Source organism: Caloenas nicobarica, chromosome 1 (genome assembly GCF_036013445.1).
Source record: "Caloenas nicobarica isolate bCalNic1 chromosome 1, bCalNic1.hap1, whole genome shotgun sequence".
Taxonomy (NCBI): Eukaryota; Metazoa; Chordata; class Aves; order Columbiformes; family Columbidae; genus Caloenas; species Caloenas nicobarica.
Window position 1 is genome coordinate 48,408,154 of NC_088245.1, and position 11,962 is coordinate 48,420,115.

Genomic DNA, 11,962 nt, shown 5'->3' on the forward strand with positions numbered 1-11,962 from the left:
TGGGTGTGTAAAATCTTATTTATGTAACACAGAAGTCTTTGGCAGGGAAAATCATTGGTATGGCAACAGACAATGGGCTACCCTCAGCAGACAGAACAAATTAAATATTTTGCATCCTTCAGCACTGTCAGAAGTAGGGGACAACAAACTCATAGTTGAAATCATCCGTCTGCCATAGGTATACAAATCTTGCTTGTTTATTTCATTTTATTTTATTTTATTTTATTTTATTTGGGCTACACATTGAAAAAACTCCTTTGGTCATCTGCAGACCACTGTCTATAAAATGAGCTTTTAGAAGGCTTAAAAAGCAGGAAGAGTTTGTCTGTGTGAGGGATCATGAAATGAAAACAATTGCTTTTGGTTTGGCTTTGTTTTTCAGGCTGACAGTGCCATGTAAAAAGTTTAACCAATATTTATGAACTTTAACTTAATGCTGTTAGCATAGACTTATAAGGTATTTGCCTAAGTTTTATCTGCTCTCTGGAACTGTATACTCTTACTTCATGGATTTCTATTGTCTGAATTTTAGGCACTGAACTCAAGCCAATTTTGAAATATGTGTTTGATTATAAAATTTGAAATTCAGAGTTTAACCTCAACTTTTAGATTTGAAAGATAGCTTGAAATGGAGCAAAACCAATAATGAAATTGTATATATACACACTTAAGCAATGCACCAGCAAATGGGTTTTCATAAATTAAATTCTATGGCATTTAATAGTCTCCAAAATAACTTTTGGCTAAATATCAAATACTTTTTATTGCAAATTTCAAATATTTTGCTGAATTTAAAAATTCTCAGTTTTAGGCCATGTTCCTTCAAATGCTATAGAAATGCTATCAAATGAAGTGGGAACTCCTGTACATGCTAATATGAGTATTTGTATTGGTTTCACTTACAAAAATTCTTCTTTGAGGTTTAGAAGACAAAATGCAAAATATATTAGGAAGGGACTGTTCACAATCACATGTTCAGGGGTGCAAATAATCAAAAACACTTGCAAGTGATTTTTTAAATTGTGAACAACACTCAAAAAGGAAATTCAGATACTATAGTAACTTAAAATTTTCATAACTGGAAAAGACAAGGAAATGTGTTGAACAAGGAAATTAACTGAAGTGTGTTGGTGTGTATGCTTTTACTGGAGACTGTGAGGTTGCCCACAAGGACAGGAAAGGTCTAAGAAAGCATCCTAAAAGCCACTTTGATAGGTAAAGCCTAGAAGCCTTCCATGTGAGTGGGAGTTAGGCAGATACTCCAGAGCCCTCAGGTGCTAAGGTCTAGGCTGGCACACAGAAAATACAGAATACAATTTGGTCAAAGAAAAGATGCGACTAACTTACCCACCTTGTACTCTCTTACCCTGGGGAGCTGCACGGCACCTGCTGCCACCACTGAACACCTCGAATGAATGCTCTCCACTCTGCCCTCCTGGTGCCACGGGCACCTCTCCTCCCACCACCCGTGGGGATGGGGACCTGCGGTGCTGACTGTGTTTTCATGTGCATCACATGCAGCGGCACTGCTGGCTGCGATGGAACCACCCAACCTTTAATGTCCAAGTAGTCCTAGTGTGGGCTGGGACCTCTGAGTTCAGCTCATCTGGTGGCTGCTTTTCTCCAGGGGCAATAAAGTAAATAAACTCTTTTTACTCAGGTTAGTTGTGAGAGAAGGCAACATCAGTGCAAGCAAAAAAACTTGGTGAAATACTCACAATTCCTCTTTTGGCAAATGGCCACCTCAGCTTTTTGGTCTCTAATGGGTAAAACAAATGTGTTATCAGTAAAGAAATATATAGCTAAAATAAAACTCTTATTTATATGATTTAAAAAATTTGTTTAATTTTTTTAGATGAAACCTGAGGTACCATACACTACTTGGCTCAGATTTAATACTTGTGTTTAGGCAATTTGTGCACCAGACTTAAAACCTATTAAGCCTGTTGGGTTCCTCCCAGCAAGAATTATGTCTGTCTCTGATGGGATCTTGGATGATGCTAAACAGTCCCACTTGCTGCAGATGATCAGTGTGTGGTTGCCAATTCTTTACATGGGAAAACAGATCATACCACAGGCCAGTTCTTGAAGATATCCTTTGTTTTGAAGCAAGAATTAGGCTATGTCTGCTCATTAGTGACATCTTGGAGCTATACAGGTGTTCAAAATTCCTATGGATAAAAAGATCCTACAAACCCTAAGCCTCAGATCTGTCATGGGACTGGCGCAGTGGTGCAGGCTATAATTCATGGTCTTTAGTGAGGCACAGGGTAAACTGGGGTTCTAGATGTAGGAATTCACTGGTGAGAGGTGAAGAATGCCTGTGTCTGTTCAGCAAGAAATTCGAAAGTTTTCTAAATGTGGTACCTTCTTCCAGGCCTGTGTATGACTGGGAATCACAGTTAAAACTTTCTCCTTTTGGATTTGTAAAGTCTTGGTCATACTTTTGGGGGATGGCTGGCTTATTTGCTGTCATGAAACTGCTGGTCGTGACCTTAACTTATTTAATTTTTGAGAAAATTTTATTCTCTGGTCACTAGCTTTTTCTGGCCTCTGGAAATCACACTGCACACTGTTCAACACTCCACAATAGATATCTGTGGAAATTGCTTGCAGGTCTACATTTCAGTGTTGAAATATCTTGTGAGTAATCTTTAGCCATGAGTTGGGTCTGCTACACTCATGATTAGGGTGGAAAGGGTGGCATGGGCCACTCTCTTCCCTCTACTCGAAGCTGTGCAGGTAGAAATTTGTAACTCAGCTGCTTGCAAATGGAGATCCTGGCCTGGGCTCTGGTTGCTCATAACCTGTGGAGGAGGGAGGTGATCCACACCCTTCATTGCCTCACCTACCTCTTACATTTTGCATTCAACATTAAAATGCAGGCAAAACAAAGTAAATTGAGGAGAATTTTAAAATGAGGGATGCAGTCACTTCGGTGTAGGGTAACAGAATCCTTCACAGAGGCTGTGTTGCCTTGTGTGTTGTCATTGTGTTGATCCTCCCTCCCCATCCCACATCCACATGTATTTTAGTCATGGCTTTTGCTGGGCTCAGAGCAGCAAACCCCGCCCTGTGTCTGACCTGCACTTAGCATCAGGACCCTGTGAGGTAGGTAGTCCATGGCACCGTCTGACACCAGAAGGTCTCCAGGGAACACCTCAAGTCCCGGCAGACTCACCACCACGGAGCTACGTCTGCGCTCAGCCGATCTGTGAGATGCAAGAACAACACACTTCATCTCTGTCTGCTTGTGGTGCTCCTTGCTGATACAGGGGGAAATGAGCTAAAAAATCAAATCACAGTGACTATGATGTAATGTGTCAAACGAACAATGAGTAGAAAATTTTAGTGATTGACAGCGAATATCTAATTATGTCTCCAACTCTACATTGTTGCTAGGATCAAGGTGCTTACGGCCATGGCTTGCCTCAGATAATAAGTACTCTAAGAATTTAAATATTAGAAATTCCTGGTTTCTTCTGAGATTAGGCAAAAAGTGAGTGGAGATTTCAGAACCTGTGTTTTGGCACTGGAGTCCAAAGGAGCAGTTAAATACCATGTCCTTAGCTGATATGTGGGTTGTCATTATTTTAACCTCCCAGAACTCAGGTGATTTAAAGAAAAGACAGCATGCTAATGAAACAGTTCAAATGTTGTTTTGGTGTTTTTTAATACATAACCTTTTGGCTGGTTTGTGCTACTTTTTTTCTGAATCTTTACGGCATTTTTCTGCTAATTCAAACATTTTGTATTTTGAATATAATGTGACTTAGTGGCCTTGCTGATGGAAAACAAATGGCTCCTTCCAGCTATTGTTGTAACTGACGGAGAGCATTGTCCAGGATGTAGACCCATCAAGTGAAGTGACAGGCATTCTGTATCCAACAGTGTGTTTGTGCCAGAGGCTGCTTTCATTCAAATACAGGAATTATTGGTGCATGACAAAAACCTTTTTGGATTTTGCTAACAACTCACACCAATACCTGATTAATTGTGCTAGGGTACTCTTGCAAGGCGATGGGTGTCTGTAGCTTCTTTTCTGCTGTATTCAAGCAACTGATGCATGAAGACTGCATCAGATTTCAAAGGGTCAGTAATTAAGTAGCTGAGGGAGGCATGAAGTGTTTGGGCATATATAAGAATTATCTTTTTTAGTCATCATTTATTGTATATAGTATTTTTGGTCAGTTAAGTATAATTCTTTTTAGTTTTTTGCCTAGGCAGATACCTTACTGTGAATATTTAGCCATTTGCCAACACCTGCTGTGAAACCTGGCAGGTATATTTTTCCCCTTAAGTGCATGAATAGTCACTTGACAACTTATCAACTGGGAGATGAACTTTGAGGCAGAGGACTGGGATTTGATATGTATAGCAGGACAGGGAGGTGACACTTTTTGTTATGATCTGACAGTGACATTGCTTGCAGTTGCCTTAGCTAAACCAATTGAATTGTGTGGGTGGAAGGAAAGCCTGCTCCTAACAACAGAGAGAGCTGTAGGCCAAAAGAAAGGCCAGGTCTGGGACCTTAACACTTGAAACACAGGCATATTAGGGCTTTACAACAAAGTGTTGAGGAGTTTACAATGTGCAATGTATGAGTTCTCTAAAAGCTTTTCCTTTTCTGGTAGTCCTACTGAATAGGGAATATATGATCTGTTTATTTAACTTTAGCAATTTACAATGAAACTCTGAAGTTTGTCATGAAATTGAACCTAACACGTGGTTTGAGATCTTTTATGGATGGGGTCTGTTTCTTGGTTGTCTGCAAGCCCATACCAGTGCAAGGGAGATTGTTTCCTGATGGGGTGCACTTAGTGCTACACAGTGCAAATTTTAAGTGCTGTATTGTATTAAGATTGTTTTAAGATGCTTCTGAAACCTCTAGTGATTCCAGTTTCTTGGGCAGCTGGATTATTATACAAGCCAGATGCTGCAATATAATACAAGGATAATTCTAAAACTTGTCACTCCTGTACAGGGGAATTCAGGAGATTTTTTCAGGTTGGATTCACAATAAAGTTTTTAAAATGTATTATTGATTCTTAAAGTATCTAGCCTTTTTCAGTTGCAGAATTAATTTTGAAGCTGGATGCTATGAAGATTGGTAATGGGAAACGCAGTTTCATTGTAACCAAGTTAAACAGTGTTATTTCTCTAGATAAAAAAAGCTTGAACTTCAGAGGCACATAGATGTAAACAAGCTCTTCACATAGGTATGCAAACCTGTGAAGTGTGGGAGCATGCCAAGGTGACTTGGATGTGTATCTACAATATACCTCTGCAATCTGTCTGGTCTGATTAATGATTCACATGCCTAAATTGTGTACTCATGCTTCACAGATGAAGGTACAGGTATCCGTGAGCATCTGGCCTGATGCCTGTATACAGATAGGTTAGATGTTCTTGTTGGTTTTACTGGAGAAATGAAACTACTGAAGTATTGTGTTATGCAATTTATCAGTTTTTGAGTCTGTGTGCAATATTATACCATCTTTTCATGCCTGCAGACTCTGTAGTTTTGCCTTTTTATTTCTTTTTGTTTGTTTGTTTTTGTTTGTTTTTGTGGTTTTTTTTGTTTTTGTTTTGTTTTTTTTGTTTATGTTTTCCTTATTAGAGGCAGGGGGCTGAAGCACTTGAATGGAAGAAACACTTGTACTTAGGGATGAACTCAAGCACCTGAGGAGATAACATCTGCAATAGTTTCTGTTTTAAATCTACTTATTTTGTGAAACAAGATAATGTCACAAGTTTGCATTACAAAGTTATGGAAAATTATTAAAGACACTGAAGCAGCTCATGGTCTGGAAAAACAAGTATCCTTGGTATACAGTTGTTTCTAGGGCACAGAGAGTTTCAATCAATTGCTTTTTAGATGTCTGTGTCTTGATATGTTTGTAATCTTAGCCTAGCTAGAACTTTAGATGTTCCAGGGAATGGACATCTATATAAATCACCTTACTTAAATAATGGATATGTTATTTAAAGGAATGCCTACTAGATGGGAATAAAAGCAACTGAAGAGGCTTCGAGGGTCAACATTAGAGGTTGGTCAGAGTTCTGATAGCTGCCAGGTGATGACACTGTTACCGAAGCCACTCTGGGAGGTATTCAGACTCCCTGATTCAGAGAGTCAACATGACACTTCATGGGCGTATGAGACATTAAAGAGGAAGAGGAGCACCTCAAGATAGATGAGCCCAGCTCCCTCGACTCATCAAAAATGAGCTTCTTTGGCAGTTACTGAGAAGACTTCTCATTAACTAATTGTATTTAGGAAACATTGCAATCCAAATTTGCACCCAGTCTCTGATATGCTGAACAGGGCAAAGAGAAAATGAGCTCAGAGTAAATCAAAGCTTTTGTTTTATCAGCATTTCTTTCCATGGCAGCGTTGACTTTAGCATCTCAACCTGTCTCCACCACACACAACTCTCCCTGTACTGCCCCTCTGTTCCTTTTTTGTTTATTTATTTTGGCTGATTACTTTTAATCAGCATCAGTTCAGCATGTTCCCATGCTGACAGAGATGTACTGATATTCCTGACTGAGGATTCTGTGAAGAAAGGCTGTTTAAAAAGAGCATTGCTACTTTAAGAAAGGCTTTTGAAATTACAGCCTGCGAGACAAGAAATAAAATCATAATGCATCTTCCAAACAACTTTTTCTTAATCTTTCCTGCTGGTGGCTGTGGAGCAAAGCTTGTGTTGTTCTGTGTGTGATTTCTTGATTTTAAAATCTCTGGATAGAAGTCCAGAGCCAGTATTCTAGCTGGCATATAGTGGCTTCCCTCCTAATCTGCCAGGCAAGCGGCACCAAGAGAAGATTTGTACCTTAAATGTTCAATGTTCTCCTTTTTAGCCATTTGCATTCAGTATTCTTCAAATTCTCCCCTGAAGTTTGCCAGGGTACACAAATCTTCATCCCGTCAGTGAGATACACTTATGTATTACAGTTTTGGGTTGAATCAGTGCAGATTCTTCCCAAAATAGGTGCAGATCATTTGTTTTCACACAAAGATGCAAAGTTCTCTCCCTTCTCTCCCTCTCCACTTTTCTACTGTAAATTCAAAATGCTAAATAGCTATCTGGAAATTGCGACAATTCAGAAAATCTAGGAAGCTTTCTTCTGCTGGGAACATGTAGACATACACACAACTGTCAAGGGAACACACAACTGTGTAGGGAACTGCATTGTGTAATGACTCAGACTGTACCAGCCTGTTCCAACACAACCAGTCCCAAACACGGTCCTGTTTGCAAACTGCTGGTTATAACAGCTTACACCTGAAAAATAGGTAAACTTTGCAAAGAAGAGGAGATACAGCTCAACTAATGATGTCTACTGCCTTAAGAAGTGTAACACATTATGGTAGAGTCACAAAAGCAGTGTATGGCTGTTTGTTGTGAGGCTGTTCTCTGTGTTCCCCAAGTCTTACTCACCAGTGCCAGTGCTTTTAATACATGTCACGCACCCACATGCCCCACCTGAAATCTTCAAGGGGATCATGCAGTAAAGCGAGCACTGCACCATCACTGAGAGAGGTATGGTAACTAACGCAGGTACTAGCTCCTGCTTCCTTGTTGTTTAGGGAGAAAATAAACTTCATTTCCCTTCTGTAAACATTTTAATGTCTTAAGGAAACAAACATGGCTGAATCAAACTTGTTTCTAATCAAGCTTTTACTTTCTGATAATTGCTTGTGAGAGTTTGATGCAATTCACTGCACAGATCTACAGTACACAACACCTTATCTTGCCTGCACTAACTTACAAAATTCAAGCATTCTCCTTAGTTTGCAGGATTAGTAATCCCCCCATCCAGTAGCAGTCCTAGATCTGCTTTGCTCATGTATGAGAACAATATTGAGCTGTTCTGCTAGCTTCTTTTCTCCCTTTTCCCTCCCACAAAGTTTTGAAGAATGTCGCTCAAGATTATGAGATGTTTCACATTCTTCAAGCTGAAATTTGACACTGCTAATCCAAACAGCCAGGCCTTTTGGCACTTGGTTCCTGGTGCAGAGCTCTCCAATGGTCCAGCTGAAATAGTGTGTGAAATAAAGCTAAACATGTCAGGGTGAGGGCCACCTTTGAAAGCAAATCTCATTAAAAAGCTTAGTTTAACAAGCTGGTGATAGGCATTTCACAAAGCAAATCTACAAATTAAGGTTGAGTTACACATACATGCCTCATTGTTCAGTTTTATCTGAGAGTGAAGCAGATTAATTAAAAATATGGAGAAGTGAAGCTTAAAATATGACAAAACAAACAGATGCATACCTTTGTACAGGCAATCCATGCTTCTGAAAGAAAGCGAGATAGACCTGTTACTTGGTCAGAAAGGAAGCAAGCAATCTGAATTTATGAAAAAAGTACTCATTTGTTAAGAGAAATGTGCTACATAGACTTAGACTTTGGCTGATTATTTTTGTTGCTGTGAAGAAATGAGAATTCATTTGATATCCAGAATATTTTCTGTATTTGAAAGTGGCGGGGGGGAAATAGTTTTTTGGTCTGTGGCACAAAACTAACTGGTCAGCAAAGAGCTATACACCTCTTTGACACCATCTCTGTTCGGTGAAATGTGTGTGTAGGTGCTTTGCGTAAGGACAGAATCAGGCGTGTGTCCAAATTTAACTGCTTGTGCAAGTAATGCGAGGTCTTTGAGAGTAGACCTAGTAGCAAACCTGGCTTTTGCAGTGCCTCTCCTTTTCTCCTTTAGGTGAAGTTATGCGGGACAGCTAAACAGTCGTTTGTCACCAGGGAAAGACAGAGGGCTAGCTTCTCCACTGCTTATTTCTCTTTGCTGACTCTGGCACTCACTGGACCAGTGTTTTGTTTTGTTTTGTTTTGTTTTTAAGAAAAGATAGCACAATTGCCCACTCATTTATGGACCTGAACATAAAAATGGAGGGGGCTAGTGAGTGGCATAGCTAGGTATGTGGAAGAAAGGGAATGGAACCCCTTCCTTTGGTAGTAGCAAACCTTAAATTTAGCTCAATCATCTTGAATGTCTTCATTCTTTGTTTCATTTGGGTTGTAATGTTATTCAGTAAAATAGAATAAAGGACTGACCTGGCTTAAGGAGAATCCTGCTGAAGTACCCTGGAAATAAAATAATCTTCTAAAAATCCGAGCCAGAACTGGATAAATTACTTGGTCTTGTTCTTCCATAGCCCCACAAACATTTATGTGGGCCCACCAGGGTGAATGAAGAGAGATGGGAAAGAGTGGCCATATGCAGGAGCAAACTAGGCCAATCTGATCACCAAGAGAGAAGGCTGAAACCATTGTCTGCTGCTGATTTGGAAGGAAAAATTTCCCTTCCTGATAAGTGTAGAAGTTGCTCTGTTGTATCAAAGGAACTAGGGCTGGGTTGCAGTTCAGGTAAAAGAACTGTGGTTTTGTTTATGCACTGGGCCATGATGGACCAAGGCTGAATATGTAAGACTGAAAAGGAGGTTGCATCATTCTGTTCCTCTTACCTGGACACCCTCCTGTGATGTAGGGATGGGGCAAGGGAGTCTCCTAGGCAGCACACTATGGTTGGCTCTCCAAGAGTTTTGGAGTGTATCATTCGGACTGCCATTGCTGAGAGGATCTTTTTGGCTTCGCGGCTTTGATCTGGGGCTGGAAGACTCTGGATCTGCTATAGTTGTCTCAGACATGGCTTTGGAAGACAGTAATTTTGCACAGACACAAGAAGGCAATGATAGTGAGGAAGCTGTAGTGCACCGAGGTGGACTCTTACAAATGTGGTGGAGAGAGCTTGTGTATTCCTTTTGATTCCCCAGCTGAACTGTGTCAGAGCTGTCCTGAAATAACAGCACTGGTGAAGCAAAGGCCATCCTTAGACGCCTTAAAGTTGGAGAAGTGGAAATTCTGGCCAAAGCATGCCGGTCAAACTGGAAAGGTGCATGATGGTTCCCAGTGCACTCCCCTGTGGGAAGCTTCAGAAGTGAAGACTCTGTATAACTTCGTCTTCGAATGCAGTCACCGGGAGGCATGGTGGTGTCCGTACAAACTGATATTGCCTGCGTTTCACAGGGACTGAAGACATCTTCTGGACTGCGGCTTCCAGACAAAGCAACATTCTCTTTATGAAGCTCAGCTTCCTTGTTTAGAAGTTCAACGCCGATGCAGGTTTCTTTGACCAGGTCTGGAGAATAATCAGAGCTTGTTTTTTCCATTCTTTATTTGCAGCCTGAAGATTTAAAGCTTTGTGTACCTAGGACACATGATCAGAAAAAGTTCTTAGAAACTTGCCTATACATTTTTATATGGGAGAATATGCAAATGGAAAAGATCTAGCCAAAATAATGCAGATATGTGCACCATTTCAGAAACAATTGCCTGCACTTTGAATCCTGTTTAAATGCAGGTTTCAACAGGTTCGGCACCTTCTTTCAGCAAAATGTTTAAACAGCCACTAACTTCGAGTGTGCAAGCCGTGTCAGCATCAGTCAGAAGAGCTAATTAGACAGTAAAGGCTGTGTAATTAGGGATTCTGCTCATCTGGTACTGCAGCCACCTAATTTCCTGTTGCCACTCCCCCATCAATAAGTGAGACTGTGATACTGCTGTACATGGATAAAAATCAACTCACCAGCTCTCAGGACTCCTACTTGTTGCAAAATCATTTATGTACAAATAGCAATTACTTGCTGAATGCCTAAGTAAATACAATTTAACATTTATGTAAGGTGAGTCTAATCACTCTTGCTTTTATTCTTAGCAGGAAAAGTACTTTGTGCTGAACATTATGTTCACATTGTAATCAAATAATGAAGGCAATAATTTATCAAAGTAAGTTATCTGTTGATTAATTAGTAAATAGTCTCATGTTTTGTGATTCATGAAGGTCTATTTTAAGGTATTTTGATGACTAGTCTCTCAAAAAGTAGACTGACATTTCAAGTTATAACTGAAGATTATTAATTCAACCTCTTCAACTTGTTCTTTAATTCAGCTTCTTTGTTTGCTAAGAGGAATCTTAGAACTGTTCATGATTGCTGTCTCCTTTGGGCACTTTTATTTATTAGAACAGGTTTATTCAAACGTATGGTGCCTTTTTTCTTGAGCTATTGAATTCTACAAATTGAATGTGATTTTCATCTAAAGATATAGTCCCATCAGATTGATGTATAAAGTGATCAGAAACAAATTATTTTGTCAAGTTTGCTAGTTCAAAGTATTGCTTTTTATGAACTCTACAGCCATTAGAAGACAATCATTCAGAAGTTTACAGGAAGAAAAAGCACAGCTTTATGATGGAAATGGCTTCTTTCACAACTGCAGTAAGTAGCCACAAATATATTTGCATGTATCCATTTCTCTTTAATAGATAAAGTCTAATTAACACACATGCTTATTAAAACAGGCAAGCACTAAAAATCACATTCGACTTATATCATGAATGACAATAATGAGAAATTATTAACATTTTCCATTTCTGAGCAAAGATGTGATTGCATATAATTGCTGTAAGATTTGCTATTACTGTTTTTGAATCTTTCAAGACACTTATTTTTTGAAATGCAACCACATCTAAGCTACATAATGAAAGAAAAAGGCTGATCATTTTTTGGCTAGGTATTCTCTTAGTATTTTTCTTAATAATAATTTCTTCTCCATGCAGAATATTGCAGCTCTGCATGGAACTTCCAGATATTCATGTGAATGGAGTTCTGTTGCAGAAATAGAAAAGATTAAAGGTGTATTTTCATAGAAGTCTTATATTTAAAATATTTTTTTTTGCTTTTCAGTTTACCAAGCTTTATTAAAAAAAAAAAGTCAAAACTCATTAGTTTCTTTACGATTACTTGTGAGTTACTTTTATGACTAGAATCAGCGGCGAAACATTTGTAAAGAAAATACATTGTTAAAAAACATGCAGAAACATGTCACATACATGCAGAAAAATTAGTGTATATAATTAAACTTACCACAGTAGCCAGGTG

The 11,962-nt window shown here is 39.2% G+C and overlaps 1 protein-coding gene across 1 annotated transcript in view; it reads right to left on the reverse strand.

Annotated features, from left to right (window-relative positions):
• PLEKHG7 (pleckstrin homology and RhoGEF domain containing G7) overlaps positions 1-10,192 on the reverse strand; it is a 33,244-nt gene extending 23,052 nt beyond the window's left edge. The window contains exons 1-4 of the mRNA XM_065626809.1: positions 9,488-10,192; positions 8,283-8,305; positions 3,085-3,212; positions 1,719-1,759 (exon numbers count right to left, since the gene is read on the reverse strand). Coding sequence (XP_065482881.1) covers positions 1,719-1,759; positions 3,085-3,212; positions 8,283-8,305; positions 9,488-10,192 — 897 coding nt within the window. The remainder of the gene's footprint in view (positions 1-1,718; positions 1,760-3,084; positions 3,213-8,282; positions 8,306-9,487) is intronic.
• Positions 10,193-11,962: the final 1,770 nt, after the last annotated feature.